The 21,755-nt window shown below is 61.9% G+C and overlaps 3 protein-coding genes across 5 annotated transcripts in view; 2 read left to right on the top strand and 1 right to left on the bottom strand.

Moving 5' to 3' along the window:
• The window catches only part of PRPF6 (pre-mRNA processing factor 6), a 32,671-nt gene extending 29,401 nt beyond the window's left edge, over nt 1–3,270 (bottom strand). For both annotated transcript variants that reach the window (XM_016202101.2, XM_016202110.2), the window contains exons 1-3: nt 3,098–3,270; nt 1,524–1,692; nt 342–460 (exon numbers count right to left, since the gene is read on the bottom strand). In XM_016202101.2, coding sequence (XP_016057587.1) covers nt 342–460; nt 1,524–1,692; nt 3,098–3,168 — 359 coding nt within the window. In that variant the 5' untranslated portion in view covers nt 3,169–3,270. The remainder of the gene's footprint in view (nt 1–341; nt 461–1,523; nt 1,693–3,097) is intronic.
• A 1,398-nt stretch (nt 3,271–4,668) lies between these two features.
• On the top strand, nt 4,669–8,360 carry SAMD10 (sterile alpha motif domain containing 10). Of its 2 annotated transcripts, XM_016203188.2 has the most exons (5): nt 4,669–4,827; nt 6,600–6,781; nt 6,858–7,029; nt 7,386–7,526; nt 7,727–8,360. In XM_016203188.2, exons 1-5 carry the CDS (start codon nt 4,737–4,739, stop codon nt 7,747–7,749), a joined length of 609 nt encoding a protein of 202 aa, XP_016058674.1. In that variant the 5' UTR covers nt 4,669–4,736; the 3' UTR covers nt 7,750–8,360. The 2 variants fall into 2 exon arrangements, with proteins under 2 accessions (XP_016058674.1, XP_087675381.1); XM_087819255.1 differs by lacking the exon at nt 7,727–8,360 and having other exon boundaries at nt 6,858–7,431.
• A 2,653-nt stretch (nt 8,361–11,013) lies between these two features.
• Nucleotides 11,014–21,598, top strand: ZNF512B (zinc finger protein 512B). Its single transcript, XM_087819251.1, has 17 exons — nt 11,014–11,076; nt 12,933–13,058; nt 13,368–13,510; nt 13,853–13,981; nt 14,101–14,867; nt 14,972–15,198; nt 15,293–15,364; nt 15,464–15,610; nt 15,774–15,898; nt 15,969–16,061; nt 16,280–16,378; nt 16,462–16,632; nt 16,781–16,975; nt 17,185–17,286; nt 17,608–17,670; nt 18,005–18,103; nt 18,324–21,598. Exons 2-17 carry the CDS (start codon nt 12,935–12,937, stop codon nt 18,570–18,572), a joined length of 2,805 nt encoding a protein of 934 aa, XP_087675377.1. The 5' UTR covers nt 11,014–11,076; nt 12,933–12,934; the 3' UTR covers nt 18,573–21,598.
• Nucleotides 21,599–21,755: the final 157 nt, after the last annotated feature.

The following is a 21,755-nucleotide window of genomic DNA, read 5'->3' as shown; positions in this document are numbered from 1 at the left end:
CAATTTTTCTCCAAGGCTGAATTAAGACAAAATAAAACTTTTTTTAAAAAGTTGGATAAAATGCCCGGACGGCGTGGCTCAGTGGTTGAGCGTCAACCTAGGATCCTGGAGATCACGGTTCAATTCCCGGTCAGGGCACATGCCCAGGTTGCGAGCTCGATCCCCAGCAGGGTCGTACAGGAGGCAGCCCATCAATGACTCTCTCATCATTGATGTTTCTCTCTCTCATTCTCCTTTCTCTCTCTGAAATCAATAAAGACATAGTAAAAAAAAAAAAAAAAAAGTAAAAAATAAAAGTAGAGGTTTGACAAAAGACCGTGAAGGGCAACAGTTGGCCTCACCGCCGTTCCTTCCGCCGCTCGTCCATCCGTTTGTCCAGCGCTGCGTAAATGGCATCGGCTTCTTCATCATCCTTCTCATATGGCCCACTTGAGAAGAGGCTCCCCGCATAGCCATTAAACTGAGAACCAGAAACACACCTGGGGTCAGCGTCTCCTCCCACGAAACCCCACCCGCAGAAACAGAACACGTCCAGTTGCAAATCCTTGCCGCACAATACTCTGCAATCAGACAAACTCAAGGCGGTCAAGAGCAGGAGGTGGAGGACTTGTCCTCCCCAGAGGAGACTCAGGGAGCAAATGCAACAAGGGTCTGGACCACGTCCTGGACTGTAAGGACACAGGCGGGAAACTGGAGTTAACGCCTGTAGATGAGTTCAGAGTGCTGTGTCAGCGCTGCCTCCTGGTTCAATAACTGTACTAAGGTCACGGGAGGTGAGGAGAAGCCTGTGAACAGTATGCAGGAATTCTCCACATTACTCTTGCAAGTTCCCTGTAATTTTTAAATTATTTCAAAACTAAATTTTAAAAATCGTCTCCTCTGAGGAAAACCGCTACCTGTTAGAACGATCTGAAGCAGGCTTCAATGGACCAAGCACTAGGAACAAAGAGGGTGGGCACTAAAGCAAAGGAGCAAACGCCACCACCAACTCCACTTCACATTTCCACCGGCCAAGGCTCGCACCCCCCAGAGCACAGCCACTGGAATCTTCAACATACTCTCCTGAGTTCCGAGGACCCTCCTTCTGCTTCTGTAACTTGTTTCCTGAGTCTACGCAGCCCAGCTGCTCACTTCTACTACCTCTGTAACTTTTTAAAAAAATTTGTATGAGTTTATTTGAGTCAAACTGAAGACATAAGCCAGGAAGCAAGATCTCAAATGCTCCTTTGTAACTCGCTAAGTAAACTTTCTTTTATAATATGAAAAAAGTACACCCCCCCACCACTGGCCAAGACAAAACCTAATGCAGTGATTGTAACAGCTGCAAGAACATCTCTTTTGAAGAGACAACAAATCTTTTCATTTGTCCTACCCTCCTATCACACTATGGTACAGAAACCCCACGAATAGGTGAAACAGGAAATGTAGCAGCCATGCCAAGCCACCCATCACAGGTGCCAACAGCACACAGGACTAAGAAGCGGCTCAGCCTTCTGGAGACTGGCCAGGAGACCACGAGTCACCTCGTCGTAGTTGGTGTCATTCAGATCCTCATCATCGTCATCCGCAGCCTGGCTTTTCTTCATCTGGTCCCCGACGGTCCTCTTGCCCGGAGGCGCATGGCGGTCATCCACAGGATCATTGGCATCCCGGGCAGGCCCAATGTCTGACCGGGTGGTGAAGCCAGTGGCGCTGCAGGAGACCCCAAGACACCCATTTACCTTGTTCTTGCGTTCTTCCCTCCACACTCGTCACTTAGTAAGGCCTCTTTTCCTAACACCTCCAAAGATGCCGGTCACAGTAAACCACACATGGCTGTGCTCTCATGCATTTCCAGTCCGTTCTCTTTAGGCAGCAAACCTTCTAACCACCCTGAGAAGGTGACTCAGGCTTGCTTTTGCCACCACACTCTCCTTGGGAGAGATTCTCCTTTGAAGCCCCAGACTGCATTCCCAAAACCCTCCCATCCAAACAGGCCCTTAAACCCAACTTAACCCCATCAGAGTTCCTCTTCTGTGCCCACCCTGCGGCTGCTCTGGGCTGTTTCGGCTGATGGCAACAGTGCCATCCAGGAACCAAGGCAGATACCGTGGCATCAGCTTTGCCTCCCTCTCCCTCCTCCTCCATCCCATCTGTTGCCCCGTAGTTCTGAGTCTACCTCCCAAACCCTCCTCCCAGACTATGACTCCCATCGGCTGGGAACCAACTGAGCCACTGGCCTCCAGCCTCCCCCACAACTCTGAAGCTCTGCCTCTCCAACGCTTCCAGGAACTCTACTACCGTCACCACACATTGTGTTCACGGACTCCTTGCTATTCCCTCACCTGCCTCCATGCCTCATCTGTTTCCTTAACTGCCCAACACACAAAATGCCAGTTTCGCCTATAACCCTGCCACATGTCTGCATCCTTCTAAACTAGGTCCAAATGCTAACACTCCACAGAGCGTCGCCTGACCACTGGGCCCAAGTTCTAGATGTTACCCTTTATAAGTTTATGCATTTACCTCACCTCCTCTAGCCAACTGCAGGTCCTCTAAAAACAGTGGCAAGTATGAGGCCTATGTGTACCCACAGGTTCTAACACAATGCCGCGAACCAGAGAAAGCCAGTACTTTTCCTAACTAATGAGTAACGGAACAGACAGGACGGCTGCTTGCTCATCCAACCATTTACGCGGTCTCCGCGGCCTGCGGCTCTCGGGGAGCTGAGAGTCTGAAGGAGCAGGTGAGAGCACGCACAGCACCGGGAGGGAGGCGGCCCTGCGGCCGCCAGAGGCATCTCCCGGGTGGTGCGGAGAGGACCGGTGACGCTCGGCGCGGGCGGGTCCGTGGGCGGAAGGGCAGCCCGCGCTCCCCGACCGCAGACCTGCCAGGCGGGGCGAGACCCCGCAGGGGCCAGAGCGGGCTCGGGCGCCGCGCAGCTCCAGGCGGCCGGGGGCGCTCGCACTGGGGTCGGTCCTGATCGCGAAACCGGTCCTCCTACCAGCTGGAGCCACACGGCCTCGCCTCGCGCAGCCCCGTCGCCGTCGGGTAGTTCGGCCGGGCCCGGGCCGCCCCCGCCCTCCCCGCGCGCCGCCCCCCGGGGCCCAGGGCTCACCCTCGGCCGAGCCCCGGCACGTAGCCGAGCGGCGCGGGCATGCCCAGGAACGGCTTCTTCTTCTTGTTCATGGCGACGACGAACGGGAAGGGAAGGCGCCGACTCGAGCCCGGGGCCGAGGACCGCAGGCGTCCGGCTCTCCGCCGCAGGAAGGAGTCGCGGGCACCGCGTCATCCGCGCCCCGGAAGCAGAGCGCGCGGTCCGCACGAAGCCCCGCCCACCTCGGGCTCCCGGGCGGAAGTTCCAGAAACGTGGTTTCCGGCCGCGGCGCAGGGGCGGGGGGCAGCGGGGCCGGCGAGGTTCCCGGGTGACGCCATCCGGAACCATCCCCGCGGGACCCGGAAACCGAGCGGGGCACCTGTTTCCTGCGTGTTCTCGACGCTTCCCTGGGGGACCTGCCTGGGCCCGCCAGCCGCGCGCTCTGCCCTGCCCTGCGGAGGCGCCCTGGCCCCGGCGCGGCTGCACGGCGGCCGGCGGTGCGGAGCCTGCGCGCGCCCCTCCCGCGTGGGCGCGGGCGCCGCCCCCTAGCTCTCAGCGCTCAGACGCCGGCACCCATCGCGCCCCGAACATTCCAGTGAGGGCAGGAGCGCAGCCCAGAGCGCATTGAGGAAAGTAAATAAATGCAGCACCTATGTCGAGAACTAGTCAGTACGTGGTAGGTCGACCACCGCACGTGGGTGACTTCCGTGCAGGCCTCTACTGCGTGTGTTGGCGGTCGTGGGTACAGGTCATTCCCTGTGCTCAAGTTTCAGGCGGACATGCCTGGCCGTACTCTGCATGCAGCTGCGCGTCCCTGTGCACCTTCGCTCACTCTGCGGTGGGGCGTTCTCTGGCCCGGACACAAACCTGGGGAGAACAATTAGGCTCTTGGCAGAACAGGCAAAACTCAGGTCGGAAGCCTGGCCTCCCGCTGGACCAGGCAGCCCCCAGCCCACCCTGGCCCTTCTCGCTGGTGTCCTGGAGCAAGCATCCCTCCTGCGTGCTGCAGCCTCCTTGGAGTTTCTCCTCCCTGTCGCCAGCCAAGCCCCTTTCAATGCCAAGCCTTGGGCACTGAGTCAGATTCTGGGGCTACAGAGGGGAGGGAGCGTTCCCCGGCTGTCCACCTAGGAAACAAGTGCCCACTTGAGGGAGAGACCTATGGAAAAGTCTGGAAATTGTGTAAATTAAAGCAGTAAATCGACGTAGGAGAATGGAGAGAAGTGATTGGACGTGGTTGGTCTGGCCTTTGACCTGGGCCCCAGGGGCAAAAGGTCCGAGGAGCACCCGGTAGGGTGCCCCCCTTCTGGCACACACACGCACACACGGGCCGACTCTCCTTACTCCCGACCTCACAGGCGCCTGGGGACGCCCGGACCCCCGCAGGCGCAGTCACTGGCCCTTGGAGCCATGCCCAGGTGCGCTCGGCCGCCCCGGGCGCTGGCGGACACTCTTCGCGTGCGCAGACCCGCGCGCCGCCGACACACCTCCGAGCTTCCGGAGCGCGCCGGGCGCTCGGGGCTCAGCGGCAGGTGCCTCGCCGCGCAGACTCGCCCGGCGCGGGGACCGGTTGGGGCGCGGGGCGGGGCGGGGCGGTGGCGCGCGTTCCCCGCCGGCCACAAGGGCCGCCCTGCGCCCGGCTAGGGGCGTGCGCGCGGGCCCCATGTTCGCGGAGCTGAGGACCAAGCTGAGCCCCCCGCGAGGCCGCGCCCGGGCTGTGCACGCCGGCTTCGGAGAGCGCCGGGATGTGGACGGTGAGCGGGGCTGGACCCGGACGGGGGATATCGTGGGCTGGGGCCTTGGGGACCGAAAGGGACGCGGGTGGGACTTGGCGGACTCCGAGCGGCGGCGGCGGGCTGAATGGGGAGCGCGTCCTGGGCGAACGGGGTTCCTGGTGTCTTTGTCCTGCTCTGGGGACCGGGGGAGGTGGCGCGGCCTCGGGCCTTGGGGATCAACGCACCCTTGGCTTGGGGGAGGTGACTGACCGGGGTTCCTGTCCCCAGGTTGGCACCACCGTGAGGTCACCTTTTATTCGCTCGGGGAAAGAAAAAAAAAACCCACCCTAGCCCTTACGTTGGGGCCAAGAGGGGGCCGAGGCCGCAGCCAGGTTCGGGCACCCCCGCCCCATTTCTACTGGAATTATGACGTTGGGGTTGGGAGGAGGGGAAGACCGAGTGTGAACGAATATAGCGCACCGAGCGCGGTCAACAGATGGGCGGGGCCCGGCTGGCCCGGGCAGGTGCGGGGGGCGGAGGCGGCCGACTGGTTTGCCCCGCGCCGCGCCCCCCCGCCCGGCCCGCCGGCGCCGGTTCCCTCCCGGGTGCCGGCTTAGAGTCAGCCTCTTCCCACGGTGCTAGAAGCCGCCTCAAGGCGGCAGCCACACTGGTCACACTCCGCCTGACCCTAACCTCAAATTTAGAGTCAACTAGGTTCTGATCACGGAGTTGCGAGAATGAGGAGGCGCTGAATCAGATGAATCTTTTGAGGTGGAAGGAGGAACAAGATGTGGGTTCCCCCATTACTGAGACCCTGCCCAGGCACATGGCCCGGCCCTCCCCTCCCCTCCCCTCCCCGGGGGCTGGCAGGGAGGGCCTCTCCCTCTCCTGGGGGAAGGCCTTGGCCTGGGAAACTGCCCCTGCCTGCTGAGTCAGGGCCTGGATGCTGTAAAGATGGGGGCAAGCCCGGGTGCCCTGTCCATCTGTTCATTCATTCACAATGTTTCTGGGCACCGCCTGTGTGCCAAGACCTGTGCGCCTCTTTGGGTGGGGCCTGTCCAGGTGTCTGCCCTCTGCTGACTCATGTCAGCAGCAAGCCCAGAAATGATGGTAAAACTAAAACTTGACAAGTGTATGGGTCCCTGAGAACATGGCTGCACCCTGCACTCCTGTGCTTAGCTGCCCAAGCCAGCTACACAGCTGCCATGCACGGGAACGTCCTGAGCCCAGGACCCTGTGGGAGGTGGGGAGAGGAATCCTGGGTGTTGGCTGCCCGGCCTCCAGGCTTCTTGTCAATGAGTCACTCCCAGTGAACACAGCTGGACAGGGCCAAGCCTCAGCTCCACGCATGGCCGCAGAGCCTCAGTTCAGTCTACAAGGAAGGGCAGGCAGTCACCCAGGGGCCTCCCTACCACACAGGGTGTCGAAGGCATGTCCAGTGTGTACACCCTGGTTTGGTGTGGCATGTGCCAGCCCAGGGCAAGGGTGAGGTCAGGGCTGTCCCAGGATAGCCCCGCCCCTGGCTGTCAGTCTTGGGCTCCCTGGTGAGCATGTCCTCTTTCTAATCTAGGCAGAATTTGTTCTGCTCCCCAGGGCGTGGGCATTGGACTCAGAGGAAAAGGTGTTTGTTCATCTTTGAGCTAGGTGGAATCCCCAAGACAGCTTTTGGTGCTTCCTTCTGCCTTTATGGGGTCAGAAGCCCCTAGCTGGGAAAGTGGCTCCTTTTTCAGTGGATGGGAAATGGGCTGAGCAGGGGGAGGAGCCTTTGGCTTTGCAACTGACCACTCTGACCAGGCCCCCCTGCTCCACAGCCACTGCCCACTTTAGTTTCTGCCGGACCCTCCTGGAGCACACAATGTCAGCTGAGAGCATCCCCTGCCACCTGCCTAGGACACCAGGCACCAGCCTCACGTGGCATGATTCACGCAGTCAGAGGGCAGCTGGTGGCCGGCCGGTCAAGCTCCTGCAGCAGCCGGGCACAGAGGCCCCCCAGGTACCTAGCCAACATACCAGCCTCAGCCCCTGCGCTCCCCACCACTTCACTGCATCTGCTGCACTTTCCCCCACAGGGCCGGCTATACTCTGACCACTGTGGCCTGTATCACACAAGTCCCTCCCTGGGTGGTCTGACAAGGCCTGTGGTCCTGTGGAGTCAGCAGGACGTCTGCAAGTGGCTCAAGAAGCACTGTCCCCACAACTACCTCGTCTACGTGGAAGCCTTCTCCCAGCATGCCATCACCGGTGCTGTTGGGGCTGGGGGGGCACGGGGGTCCAGAGAGCCTCTGCTTTCTCTTGCTACCTTCTTTCTGTTTCCTCCTGACTCAGCCTCTCCGTCAGGTCTGTCTCTGCAGAATCTCTCGTCTCTCCCAGTCTCTCCTGTTTATTTTCATCTGGCTTTTCTCTGCTCAGTCCCTATCTAACTTGTCTCTCCCTCTCTCTCTGAATTGATCTGTGTCTGTCTCCCCCCCTTCTCTCTCTCTCTGTCTCTCCTCCCTGTCTTTGAGTCTGTGACCCCCTCCCCACTTCTTTCTCTCTGCTTTGGCTCCTGATGTCCATTGGATGTTGACCTTGGCTCAACCCCTTTCCCCTCCCTCCAGGTAGGGCACTGCTTCGGCTGAACGCGGAGAAGCTGCAGCGGATGGGGCTGGCACAGGAGGCCCAACGGCAGGAGGTGCTGCAGCAGGTGCTGCGCCTGCAGGTGCGGGAGGAGGGGCGGAGCCTGCAGCTGCTCAGCCAAGGTCAGTGGGAGGATCCAGGAATGCCTGAGAGGCTTGGAGCCATCTAGGGGGCTGGGCTGCAAGCCTCCCCCTCTTGAGTTCAGGGAGGGTGGGTGGACCTCAGGAGGGCGGCTGTGGGACCCCAGTAAGGGCTGTTCTACACCCACGGTGGTGTGGACAATGCCAGAGGCCCCCATTCCTCCTCACCGATCCACCCATAGCTTCCTTTGGACACATGTCCTAGTGCTGCCCGAGGCTTGAACCCCAGACCCCAGCACTGTGACCGGAGCCCATGGCAAAGACGAGGCACAGCCCCTCTCGGACCTTCAGGAGCCCCCAGGGGCCTACCCTGGCCCAATGTACAGGTGGGACCAGGATTGCCACCTCCAGCCACCTCTGGTTGTGCACTCTGGGCTATGCCTGGGATGGGGTGGATGGGGGCTTCCTGAGTATGGGCCCATCTCCCAGAACCTGAGCCCAGGCCCACCCCCTGGTGCTGCTAGCGACATTAGGGGCAGCCACCTGGATCCGGGGGTTTGAATGTTCCCCCAGACTCCCAGGGAGTGTTTATTTATATTCCCTTCACCCATGTCCTCTGGACATCCTGTCCTCTCCCAGGGCAAGAGGTCTGTCTGTCTGCCCACTCATCCAGTTCCACACCCTCCCCCAACACCTAGAAGACTACCCACAGAGGTGGGATAAACTGCCAGACTCCCTTTGCTGTGTGTCTGTCCCCTGCCCCAGCCCAGGCCCAACCCACCGCCCAGATGATGGTCATTGGCGTCCACCCAGCCAGGCACCCTGCCCAGGGCCTTCACTCATTTTTTATGAGACCCTTACCATGCCCACATCTATTTATGGGAATTGAGGAGAGGCAGGTCCAGGATTGCCCAGCACCCAAGACCTAATGCAGCATGATAGAGACCCAGCGCCTAGCACTGGGCTGGGCCCAGTCCTGGCCTTGGGTTTGGGAAAGCTTCCCTCCTCCCAGGCTCAAGGAGGACACCCTGGAGGCACAGTAATGGGCGGGCATTCCCACTGCCCTTTCCCCAGGAAAACCCGGATTCTCACAAGAGATGGTCCTGAGGACTGCGCCCCCCCATGCCTGCCCACTGGAGACCCAGCCAGCACCTGACAACCACTCCATGGGCCAGAGGGCCCGAGGTTGGGGCTGGTGCTGCCCAGCAGAGGGACAGTGAGGGCCACCCTGCAGTCTCCTCCCTCCTCGTCCCCCGCTTGCCACTGCCCTAAAGGACTCTGAAAACCTCAGGGACAGATGAGGCTGAGCCCCCAGCCACCTCTGTGCCCTGAGCTGGCTTCAGGACAGGAGGTTGGTGGTTTCAGGTCCCAGGTGGAATTTGAATAATTGGCCTGGTGTTCCCCCACCCCGAGTCCCTCAGGGGAAGCCCCCTTGTCCTGTGTGGCTGCAGTGAGTGTGCCCCGCCCGTGCCATCAGGATATCGCCCTTTCCAGAGCGCCCCTCCCATCTCTTCCCCTTTCTCCCTCCTTTGTTTTGCCCCCAACCTCCTGTCTTGTCTTCCTTGTTTTGCGTTCACTTTTTTACATTCTGAGAAAAAGACCAGAAATAAACCTGGTTTTCAAGTGCCCCAGTGTGGTGTCGGGCTCCAGCCAGCGGGCCTGCGGGCCTGCCGGGTGGGCAGAGCCCTGGGCGGCCCTGAGCCTGGGAGGAGGGGCTGCCGGGCCCCGCACCGCCCGCGGCGGCCACCAGGGGGCAGTGGTGCGTTTCCCCGGGGAACTAGGCGAAGGGCCCGGGCAGGGGCTGCGCTACCCCGGACACGGCAACGGGGGCCCGCCGGGCTCCTGGCGCTGCAACATGACAGCTGGGAGCCTTCGCACAGCAGACACTATTCGCTCACAGCCCCGCAGGCCACCAGTCTGGAATCTGCAGAGCCGGCCTCCTTCAGGGCGCAGGGGAGCGCCCTTCCTCCCCTCTTCCAGCGCTGGTGGCTGCCCGGGGAGTCCTGGGCTCAGGGACACATCCCTGGGGCCGGCACTATGTGGTCACATCACCTTCCATCTGTCTCCACTCTCCCTCTCACAAGGACACTTGTCACTGGATGTAGGGCCCACCTGCATAATGGAGGATGATCTCATCTCAAGATCCTTAATCACATCTGCAAAGACCCTTTTTCCAAACAAGGTCCCATTCGCGGGTTCCAGGGATTTGATGTGGCTACCTTTTGGGGACCCCCATGCAGGCTGCCACAGGGCAATGCCTGGCATAAAAGCACATGGGTCCTAACACAGGCCCCGACGCAGGGAGGCGGGCAGCGGCGACCCCAGTAGGAAAGGCTCAGCCGGCCTGCAGCCGGAGCGCGCGGGCACAGCCCGCAGCAGCACCTCCGACCCGTCCGGGCGCGCGACCCCCAGCGGAGGCGCGCGGCGCTGCGCGGGGCCCTGACCCCAGGCCCGCAGACAGCACAGGCTCGGGCGCCCTCTCCCCCCGCGCAGGGCACAGACACACCCTCACGGGCGTCCATGGCCGCTCGGACACACACCTGCCGCCATCGACATCACACACGGACAGGCGGACTTACGGGGAAAGCTGACAACCCTGCATGTGCCTCAGCGCACACGCTGGCCTCTCCCGAAATCCTGCATGTCCTCGCCTCAGGGTGGGCGAGGGCAGTGAGGGAAGGACATCCCCTCCTCCGCCCGGGGTCACACAGCCCTCTCCGTCCCTAACCTCCAAGAGGGCTGACGGGCCGAGCCCCCCGGAGAGCGCGCCCCTCGCCCGGCCTCTGTGCGAGCGCCTCGTGTCGGCCTGGAGGGAGCGGATCCCCAGGGCCCCTGGGGGAAGGTGGGCCGCGAAGGTGCCATCTTTTGTGCCCTGCGCCCAGGCAGTGAAGCGGAGCCCACTGCAGGGTGCACGGGGCGGGGTGGGGGTGGGGCGCACGGCCGGAGGGCGGGGGCGGGCGCGGGGCAGGGCCTCCGCTTTTCGCTGGCGCCCCTTCCCCTTCATTCCCACGTCCCCTGCGGTCGCCGTCCGTCCACCGCCCAGCCCGCACCAGCTTCCCGCAGGGGCCCGGCCCCGGGGCCGGGGGGCAAGGCGGGGCCGCTGCCTGGGCGCCCCTCCCAAGGCTGGCGGGCCGTCCAGTCGACGGCCAGCAGCCCCAGCGACGCGCGGGCCTCACGTGCCAGGAGCCAGCGACGCCCCGGGCGGCCCCAGGCGGCGGCCCGAGGCCAGCGGGGGCAGCGCTCGCGCGCGGCCGCCACGGCCAGGCGCGCGGGGTCCCGCCGCACGGCGGCCGCGCCCTCCGGGGCCGGCACGGGAGGCGTCCGGGGCGCGACCCGGCGCCCCGCAGCCTGCGGAGCCGCCCGCGCGAGCCCGCGCCCCCCCGGCCTCCCGCCGCGAGGCGGCCGCAGGAATACCGCGAGAGTTGGCCCCCTCCCCCCGCAGTAAAACTGTCAAAGGTGGGAGGGGCGGGAGCGCGCATGTGCGCAGCGCGGCGCGCAGCCTGCGCCGCCCGGACCCCGCGCCCGCGCCCGCGCCCCTGCCGCCCCGGCCCGGCGCGGCCCCCGCCCACCTCCGTCCCGCTGGGCGCCGCAGGTAAGCGCCCGGCCGCGCCCCCGGCCCGGGTCCCGGCGCAGCCCCCCGCCGGCCGCGCCCCCGACCCCGACCCCGCGCGAAGGTCGGGGGGCCGCGCCCGAGCCCCCGCCCGCCGCGCCCCGCCGCGCCCGGAGCCCCCCGGCGCCGCGCCCCGCGCCCCGCGCCGGCGCCGCGTTCGTGCCTCCTCCTTCTCCAGAAAAAGTCGCCATTTTGGTTCACTGCCTTCGCCCCCCCTCCCGGCGCCCGCGATCGGCCCTTCCGGGGCCAGGCCGGCCGCACCCGCCGCAGGTGACAGGTGTGTGCGAGGCAGCCTCCGGACGCGCACCCCGGCCGCTCCTGCGCCGCCGGACCGAGCCGGGCCCCGGGCGGAGCGGCCCGGACCCTGCCGTGGTTCCGCTGCCTGCGGTCAGTCCGTGGTGCCCCCCAGGCGCCCGCGCAGAGCCCACCTCTTCGTCCCCGCTGGGCCCTCCAGGAGGGTAGAAGCCCTTTCTCCTGGTGCCCTGAGTCACAGGTCTCTGCCTCCTATGCCAGCCCTGGCCCCAGGCCCCCCAATTTTGAATTCTCCACCGGAGCTGAAGACAGACTGGAAAGGGGGGTCCTAGCAGGCACCTGCACCGAGGGCCCCTTGGGGTCATCATGAGTCTGGGGGGACTGACGTTGGCACGTCTCCTTTGGAAGTTGCAGTGTGAGGACTCTGAGAAGTTTGTTTAGACCTTTCTAGACCCATACCTCTCTCCAGGCCCAGGATATGGGCACCTCCTTGGCAATGGTCAGTGACCATCCTGACCTCTGACCTTAGCCTGCCCTGTGAGTTTCTGTATCTGGTAGGCACAGTAGCGCCTTCCTTCCTCTCCTATCTAAGTTAGTTAGAAACTATCAGGGGAGGGATCACCTGGCCACACAATCCCCCCACCCACCCTCTTCTGTGGCCCTGGGTGTTCCTGTTGAAGGACCCAACAGGACTGAGCTCAGTCCCTCCAGTTTTTATGCCCATGGAGAACCAGCTTAGGCTGCGCAGTGTTCCCTGTGGCTGGTGGCTTGTGGTCTCTGGAGTGGTGCTGGTGGCCCTGTAGATGGGGGACAGAGAGGCTCCAGAGGGCGGGAGCGAGGAGGTCAGCCAGCACGAGGCCTCCATCTGGGTGGAGGGGCCCCAACAGGAACAGAGAAAGGAATCATATAGGATGGATCTACAAAACCAGGTGCCGCAGGGTCCTCTGTCCTTCATCTGCCTCCACCCCTCTTGCCCTTGGAGAGGGACGCATGTGGTTGGGGAGTGGGCTAGGGACCCTTGGTGCCCACATTGGCCATCTTCCATCTCTGTCTTGGGGAGAAGGATCCAGGGGCACTTGCCTGGGTAGGGTGGCATTGCCTTGGGTCTGGGTGGGGCTGTGAAGGAAGGTGTCCCGCGGTGCCAGGCTGGCACAGGCTGTGTGCCATCAGCCATGCTGGTGTCGTAATTGGCCTCCAGAAGGATGTTGTTGGCCTCCTTCTGCCCAAGCACTCCACCACTCCTGGGGTCACCTCGCCCTGTGCTGGGTGTGAGGTACGTGGTTCTCCGTACCGTCTGGGACTGTGTCTAGGACAGAGGGAGCCCATCCGACCTGGTGAGGGCTCAGGACAGGGTTAGATCCTTCCAAGCTGATGGTGTCTCCTGGGGAGACCTCAGCTGGGCAGTCACTCCCCTAAACCAGAAGTCCCCCATCACTTGCTTTCCCTGTAACCAAGAGCCCAGGCAGGCAGGCTCCCTTTCCTGGAACCAAAGAGCAGGTCTGTCTGGGGGTGGGGTGCAAGGACAGTCATTCCAAGTCCTGAGTTAGTCCTAGTAGGCCTCACAGGTCTGTCTACTTGCTCTGCAGCAATGACTGACCCCTTCTGTGTTGGAGGCAGCCGCCGACTCCCGGCGTCCAGCAAGAGTGGGCCTGGGAAGGATGGCAGCCGGAATGAGGTCCGTCTTCCTGTGCGGCATGACCCACCAAAGCTGGGTAAGAAAGGTCATGCCAAGGTCAACTCCAAGCTGTCACGGGGCAGCCAGTGCTGAGTGTGGGCCATGTCCCAAATGTCCAGCTCCTAGGTGCCAGGTAGCAGCCTGGGTTCCTGAGAGCCTTCCCAGGGTGGGGCAGCCAGGGGTCCTGGATTCTTGTCCTGGGATGACTACAACCTTCCACACAACACACCCCCATGCCTCATTGGTGGGGGGAGCGAGACTCACTCCAGGCCTGACCAGCCTCCTGGATAGCAGATAAGGCTACAAGAAGCACAGCCTCCAAGCCATGATGTGCCATGTGCTGCAGGGTTGCCGGTGGCCCGGGGTGGGCAAACAGTACCCAGCCAGGCCCCACTCTGCTTTGACCCGGGAAGTCCAGCCAGCGACAGGACAGAAGGGAAGAAAAAGGGGCGTCCGAAAGCTGAGAACCAGGCCCTCCGAGACATTCCTGTGAGCTCCCTGAGGGCTGGGGTGGGGCTCATGCTGGGGTTTGCCGGTTGAGGCCACTGCCCTGTCTTTGCCTGCCGTCCACACATCCAGCACCAAGCTCTCAGCCCACATCAGTGGGCCACTCTGTGCCTCAGGGATTTATGGGGTGGCCTGGGGCCCCTTGAGCAGGTCTAGTGCACCCTCATGGCTCAGGGTGGCCTGGATCTTGCTCCGGTCCCAAGATCTAAGGGTTCCTGCAGCCTTTCTGCCCTGTAGGCATGGGCAGGGTGCTGAGTCTGGGGCTCAGGTCAGCAGAGGCTGGGGTGGCTGAGGAGTCAGCAGCCTGGCCTTTCCTACGCCCAGCTCTCCCTGATGAACCAGTGGAAAGATGAATTCAAGGTGCACTCACGGGTGAAGTGTCCCAACTCAGGGTGCTGGCTGGAGTTTCCCAGCATCTACGGGCTCAAGTACCATTACCAGCGGTGCCAAGGGGTAAGGGGCTATGGGCTGGGGAAGAGGAGGCCTGAGCCCACCCTGCCCCAGCTCTTGGCTCGGGGTATGTCTGCACAGAGGCCTGGGCGGCCCATCCCACGCCTGCCCTCTCCACCCAGGGTGCTATCTCAGAAAGGCTGACCTTTCCCTGCCCCTTCTGTGAAGCCGCCTTCACCTCCAAGACCCAGCTGGAGAAGCACCGGATTTGGAACCACATGGACCGACCCCTGCCTGCCCCCAAGCCTGGGCCAGTCAGCCGGCCAGTCACCATCAGCCGGCCTGTTGGGGTCAGCAAGCCCATTGGAGTGAGCAAACCTGTCACTATTGGCAAACCTGTAGGTGTCAGCAAACCCATCGGTATCAGCAAGCCAGTGACGGTCAGCAGACCTGTGCCAGTCACCAAGTCAGTGACGGTCAGCAGGCCTGTGCCAGTCACCAAGTCAGTGACGGTCAGCAGGCCTGTGCCAGTCACCAGACCAGTGACAATCAGCAGGCCTGTGCCAGTCACCAAACCAGTGACAGTCACCAGGCCCGTGCCGATCACCAAGGCTGTGCCAGTCACCAAGCCCATACCGGTCACCAAGTCTGTGCCCGTCACCAAGCCAGTGACAGTCAGCAAGCCAGTGCCAGTCACCAAACCTGTGCCAGTCACCAAACCGGTGACCACAAACAAACCGGTGCCGATGACAAAACTTGTGACAGTTACGAAACCTGTTCCAGTCACAAAGCCGGTGACGGTCAGCAGGCCCATTGTGGTCAGTAAGCTGGTGACAGTCAGCAGGCCCATTGCCATCAGCAGACATACACCGTCCTGCAAAATGGTGCTGCTGACCAAGTCTGAGAATAAAACTCCTCGTGCAACGGGGAGGGCCAGTGGGAAGAAAAGGTACGGGGTGCCTTCTGGGTTGGGGGTAGGGTACTCCCCAGCTGCAGCCTGGGGTAATGGCCCACAGTGAGCCGTCCTGCCCCTTACCTCAATGCTTCCTGCAGGGTTGCAGATGGCATGGACACCTGCCCTCTTCCACCAAAGCAGGTGAGGTCAGAGAATGGGGAGTACAGCCCGTCCACCACAGGCCAGGGCTCAGCCTTCCAGCCTAGCACAGACCCCAGCAGTGGCCCCCTTTCTCTGGGCAGCAGGCCCTTGGGGGACAAGGAGGCACCAAGGGCCACCGGCCCTGTGTCCCTACCTGAAGAGGGAGCCGAGCGCACGAAGCACAGTAAGAGGGGGTGGCGGGGGCAGGGCAGGGGCAGCAGCCAGCCTCCCAATGGTTATTTGACCAGCCTTGGCCCTCCTTTTCTCCCCTGAGTCAGGAAGGAAACAGAAAACACCCAAGAAGTTCACGGGGGAACAGCCATCCATCTCAGGAACCTTTGGACTCAAAGGTGAGGCCCCAGTCAGCCAGGCACCCCTGGGACTGGGCCTATGCACAGGTGTGCCCACACCCTTGGCCCATACCTGCCCCACCCTACATGTGCACACAGGCCTGGCCAAGGCGGAAGACAAATCCCGAGGCTACCGTGCCAAGAAGCAGGAGGGGCCAAGCCCCGAGGACTTCCGGAAGAAGGTGCCAGCCCCTTCCAGCACTGTCAGCAAGGAGGTGCTGGCCCCTGTGGCCCATCCAACCCCAGGTGGGACTACTTTGTGGCAGGCCCTAGGCCTGGTCTTGACTATGAGGCGGATCCTGGACCACACAGGGAGGGGGGGCTGAGTGTGGACCATGGGCTCTGTGCTTGGCGTCTAGGGCATCCAGGAGCCTGCCATAGCCCCTGAGACCCTGGCCCTGCCCCACAGGTGGCCCTGAGGAACAGTGGCAGCGGGCCATCCATGAACGGGGGGAGGCCGTCTGTCCCACGTGCAATGTGGTCACCCGAAAGACCCTCGTGGGGCTCAAGAAGCACATGGAGGTGTGTCAGAAGGTAAGGCTTCCCCTGGGGATTCCAGGAGGAGGTGCCCCAGAGCAGGTTTTCATGAGTCACATGTCTGCAGCTGCAGGATGCCCTCAAGTGCCAACACTGTCGGAAGCAGTTCAAGTCCAAGGCCGGCCTCAACTACCACACCATGGCTGAGCACAGCACCAAGGTACACCACGGGGCCCAGCTGCCATCCAGCCCTGACCACTGACCACTGACCACTGACCACAGGCTTCCCACTTCATCTCACTCCACCCCACCTGCCCAGCTCTGACACTGACCTTTCATTACCTCACTGTGCCTGATTACGGAATCTGTGGCTCCGACATGGGGCAGGGGCAGGGGCCCTATGGGGATACGGGCACTGAGGCTGGGCCTGCCCCCCAGCCCTCTGACACCGAGGCCTCTGAGGGGAGTGAGCAGGAGGAACGTGAGCGGCTACGCAAGGTGCTGAAGCAAATGGGGAGGCTGCGATGCCCCCAGGAGGTCAGTGGGACAGTGTGGGTGTGGGGGCAGTGTGGGGCCAGGCACAGCCCCTTGCTGGCCTCTTACTGACCCCTGACCCCCAGGGCTGTGGGGCCGCCTTCTCCAGCCTCATGGGCTACCAGTACCATCAGCGACGCTGTGGGAAGCCGCCCTGTGAGGTGGATAGCCCCTCCTTTCCCTGCACCCACTGCGGCAAGACCTACCGCTCTAAGGCCGGCCATGACTACCACATGCGCTCCGAGCACACGGCCCCGGTGAGTGGCAGGTCTTCCTGTCCTTCAGGCACTGAGCATACATGTCCCCACCACGCTTGCTTATGTCCCTGCCAAGACACATGCCTGACTCACTGCACCTGCAGACCATATGGCTCCTGTTGTTCACCTTGGCCTCCTCACCCTGCAGCCTCCTGAGGAGCCCCAAGACAAGCCCCCTGAGGCTGAGGACCTGTTGGGTGTTGAGCGGACCCCCAGCGGCCGCATCCGTCGCACGTCGGCCCAGGTTGCTGTGTTCCACCTGCAGGAGATTGCGGAGGACGAACTGGCCCGAGACTGGACCAAGCGGCAGATGAAAGATGACCTGGTGCCCGAGACGGCACGGGTGAGCCGCCTGGTCTCTGAGCAGGACGTGCCTCCAAATGGGGTCACCTGTGATAGCCCTGCCCCCGTGACCTGGGCCATCGGCTGACCTTCCAAGGTTCAGATCTCCCTGCCGAGGGCACAGTTGAGGGCCTCTTTAGGGCAGTGGGGGTGTCAGTGTCAGCTCTGCCCGTTGCCTGGGCTCACCCTCATGCCTACCTGTTTTTACAGCTCAACTACACTCGGCCAGGCCTCCCCACGCTCAGCCCCCAGCTGCTGGAGGCCTGGAAGAATGAAGTCAAGGAGAAAGGCCATGTCAACTGTCCCAATGATGTGAGCTGGGGCAGGCTGGTGGGTGGGCATGGGGACACTGGGACTTAGGGACAGAGAGCCCAGATGTGGCCCTGGGTGGGAGCCTTCCAAGTGGCTAGCCTGCCTGTGGTCCCTGGACCCCTGCAGGGTGCTCAGACAGAACCCTGTTGGCAGAGAGGCCTCGACCTTAGCCTCAGAGGCCCAGCCTGCCCATATCCCAAGGCTCCTGTGGTCAGGCCCCTGACTTGTCCAGAGAGGCCCAGAGTCCCTGGGCTGGGGTAGGGGCTATGCATGTGTGAGGGGCTGCCAGGAGATCCTTCCCATGATTGTCTTCTGCCCCAGTGCTGTGAAGCCATCTACTCCAGTGTGTCCGGCCTCAAGGCCCATCTCACCAGCTGCAGCAAGGTGAGTCCTAGGCTTCAGCCATGGCCGATAGGTGCTCAGCACTCCCCTCAGGGATCCCCACACATGGGACATGCAACCTCGCCCTCTGGGGCAGCCTCCTCCATGAGCCCAGGGACTTGCTGGTGTCCGTGACCAACCCAGCCTAGGACTCTTTGCCATCCCCTGCCCTAGCCAGAAGTCAGTCAGTCCCCAGTTGGTCCGCCCACCAGGGCTCCTCTGTGGGTACAAGTGGGCATACTGACCTAGCCAGATAAGCTGTGGTCGCCTTACCCTGTAGCCGCAGGTGTGGTGGAGTCCTGGTCCAATGTCTGGGCTGGGCTGCCGTCTCTTGCAGGGAGACCACCTGGTGGGAAAGTACTGCTGTCTGCTGTGTCCGAAGGAGTTCAGCTCCGAGAGTGGTGTCAAGTACCACATCCTCAAGGCCCACTCGGAGGTGGGTGGCACGGCCTGTGTGGGACCCCTGGGGCCTGTGGCTGGCCCATGGAAGGCACTGTACCAGGGTGGGGTGGTGGGGTGATGTTTGAGTGAGAGGCCAACATTGAAAGATCTGGTAGCTTTTCTTTCAAGTGGCTTCCAGCTTCCCTAGGAGAGCCGAGAAATTTGGGGACCCCTCTTCTGTCCCAGGGTCTCCATCACTGCTTTTTTCTCCTCAGAACTGGTTCCGAACTTCTGCAGACTTGCCTCCCAAACACAGGAGCCAGGACTCATTGGCACCCAAAAAGGAGGAGAAGAGTCTGGCAGGAGGGAAGAAGCGGGGCCGTAAGCCCAAGGAAAGGCCCCCTGAGGAGCCTGCACCCAAGATTCCCCCCCGCCAGGATGACTGGCCCCTAGGAGGCAGAGACAAGGGGACCCGGGGCTCCACTAGCCGGAAGGTGGGAGCCAGCAAGGCACCCGAGAAGTGAGCATGGTGGCTGGCAGGTGATGGGGGCCTGGTCCCCACACTGGCCAAGCCCTCCTCTGACCAGGGTGGGGTAGCTAGCTCTGGGACATCCTGCCCTCCAGTTCCCCACCCCCACCCCTGCTTACTCTTTGTCCAGTGGGGGCAGCCAGCCTGCTCTTCTCCCCGAAGGTGGCCCTTCCCCTGTGCAGGCTGCTACAGGGCACATCTAGGCTGGGGCTTCCTGAGAAGGGCCAGTGGCAGTCACAGAAGTGCAATAGCCTGGAGGGACATTCATGGGCCTGGCAGAGTCTAGGCCCTGGAGGGGCAGAGGGAGAGTCTACGACCTGGGCCTCAGTGCCATGAGGGTATGCAGAGTGGTCAGATGCCTTTTGGCCCTGGCCATGCGAGCCGAGTGCCCCATCAGCTTCCTCAGGCCCAAGGCTTGGGGGTCCCTGGTTCTAGGCTGATGAGGGTACCTGAGCAGCCTCGCCTCTCTACCCAACACTGGAACCCCAGCACCCCCAGCTACCTCCCTGGACAGACCCTGAGTCTGACCGCTGCCATGCTGACCTGACAGTTCACCCCCCTCACCCCTCCCTGCCTCTGGTTCCTTTGCTTCTGTTCTCTACCTCTCCAGGTCCGTCCTCCCCCGCCTGTGTGAGCCCTGCTGTGTTTGGGCCCCTGACCCACTAGCTTGTGTCCATCCTGGAGAGGAAGGTGGCCCCACTGACAGGCTCTCTGCCATCCCCTCTGGTGCTCCCTGCTTGAGGCAAGGGAGGGCCTCTGGTTTTCCATTTGCTGGGCTGCAGGAGTTGGGGCCACATGGAGCTTTGCTGATACCACTGGTTGGGATAGCCTGATAGGTTAGGGATGGGCCAGTCTGGGCCCTGGGGCCATGGGCATGTGGGGCAGGGAACTGGGCCCAACTCTGAGGAATGACCACTGCAGGAATCAGCCTTCTGTCTGCTGGTCTGGTTTGGCCTGTGGCCAGCCTCCCAGGGGAGCACCCTACCCCTTTTTATACCTGCCCCTTTGTTTATGGTTGTGTGGTCTTTTGATATGGGAGCTGAAGGCCTGGGAGGGGGCTTGGCCAAGGTCACAGTGGGTTGACGGGAGCTCGGGGCTGTCTTGGCTCCCTTTGAGGCCCTGAGAACAGCTAGGTCTGAAGGTTGGGCAGGGTTCAGGCTGGAATTCAGGGTGCCTGGAGGAGTTGGCCAACAGCTGTGGCCTCCTCCCTGGGCCCCACCTTCCAGCTGTGGCTGCCTGGGGGAGGATGACACTAAGAGTTGCTGGGTTTGAATGGAGGCTGTTTTCCACTGGGGGGCGGGGGTGGGCTGAGGGCTCGGCCTTGCCGATCCTGGATGATGTGAATTTTGATATTTGCCCGTGTGCTTGTGTCTCCTGGGTGTGTAGTGGATGCCAGTCTTGTTGCTGTGACAAGTAACAACCTTTTTTTATTCTGTTTTTTATACAAAAACTTACAACAATCTGACATTTTGGTGCTAAGGGTTTCCTGGTGCCGATGGTGGATCTGGGGTATGGGCTAGGGTCCCTGAGGTACCTCCCCTGCTCAGGGAGGCAGTACCAACTGGGCACCCCTCTGCCCCCCAGCTGCCATCCTCACCCAGCCCTGGAGAGGAGGGGCTCCAAGCTAGACTCCGCTCTCCTCGCCCTGTGGTAGGGGGACAGGTTCCCAGGGGCTTTGGGACCAGGTCACTGTGCTGCCTGTCTCTGGCTTCTTTGTCCAGAGGCTCTGATCCTGGGCAGCCCTGGCCTGGTGGTGTAGGGAGGGGGTGTAGGCATGTGGACTCCTCCCCACTCACATACATGGGCACATGGGAGTGACCCAGTGTCAAAGTCAAGGTGGGGCAGCATGGGCTGGGCTTTGGGAAAGGAGGGCTTTCTTTCCTGTGCTGTCACTATGGTGTATAGCTGGTGGAGGTGGGGTCAGGCAGCCCCTGCAGGGGCAGCCTCAAGAGGGGAGGGGGAAGTAGGCGCTGACGGGAACCCCAGGTACACTTTCTCTGCCCTTGTCACCAATGGCTGGAGGAGGTTGGACCTCAACACCTCTACTGGGGACAGCCGCCCGCCCCGGCCTCTCAGGTACTTGGCCCTTGGGGAGTGGGGGGCTGTTTTTTGCTTGGGGGTGTTTCCAGGTCACCCTCCAAAGTCCACAGATGGTCCCTGGTGTGGGAACCCCATCTAGATGTGTGGGAAGAGGTGGGGTCCTGGATAACTTGATGTTTAGCACTTTAACCCCCATCTTTGTCTTTAAAGTGGGTGTGGGGGCTGCTGCCAAAAGTAGCTATTGGGTTGGACCCTTGTCTCCCCCTTCTCTCCCTGCTTCCTGCACTCAGTGGCAAGCTGGTCTGCAGAGACCTCTGATGGGGGCAGAGCCCTGGGTGGTTCAGCAGGATCTGCCCACCTCCCACCCTGGCGGGAATACAGCCAGGTAACTACCTGGCCTTGACTGACACCTTCAGTGAGAGGGACCAGAGTGGCAGGCTCCCAGGGTTGGTGGGCATGGCCTCTGCCTGAGACCCAAGCCCTGGGCACAAGGCGGAGTCCCTTTCTGAAGATCTACCTCTGGCCTAGCCCACCCCCTGCCCTGAGAACAGGAAAGGGGCTGACTAAAGCAGCTGACACTTCACACAAAAATAGGATGCACTTTATTTGCTTGTGCAAGGCAGATGAGGGTGTGTCCTGGTGTGACCGGTGGCCATCCCAGCCCTAGCCCCTGCCCTGCTGTTCCTGTGGTTCAGAAGGGAAAGAACTGGTGCACCCTGACCTGCGGAGGGCAGGGCTGTCCCAGCGTTTCCTCGCTGTGCCTCAGGAGGCTTGTCCAGGAGCTCTGAGGCTCAAGGGGGCCGGGCAGCACCTCCGGCCTGGCAGCCACGTGTCCTGTACTTTGGGTTTCTTGGTTTGTTTGTTTTTTAATGCCAGTTCTCCGTACATAAGTGCATTTTGAAAGAGAGGTTCCAGCTATCACTTGTAACCATATATATACATATATATTCTATCTACAAAGTGTTTATTTGCAAAATGTTTTGGTGAGCTCGGGCCCTGCCCACCTCGTGGCCATCTGTCCCCGGTCCTCGTCCCCGCCCCCTGGCCCTGAGTGGCACGGGGGCGGGTCATCAACTGTATGTATTAAATACGACTGTATCAAATAAATGTTTATTGATTTTTTTCCCCCCCAGGGATT

Source organism: Miniopterus natalensis, chromosome 7 (assembly GCF_054644295.1).
Source record: "Miniopterus natalensis isolate mMinNat1 chromosome 7, mMinNat1.hap1, whole genome shotgun sequence".
NCBI classification, from domain to species: domain Eukaryota; kingdom Metazoa; phylum Chordata; class Mammalia; order Chiroptera; family Miniopteridae; genus Miniopterus; species Miniopterus natalensis.
The sequence above is the reverse complement of the archived record's forward strand: the minus strand, read 5'-3'. Positions and strand labels throughout refer to the sequence as shown.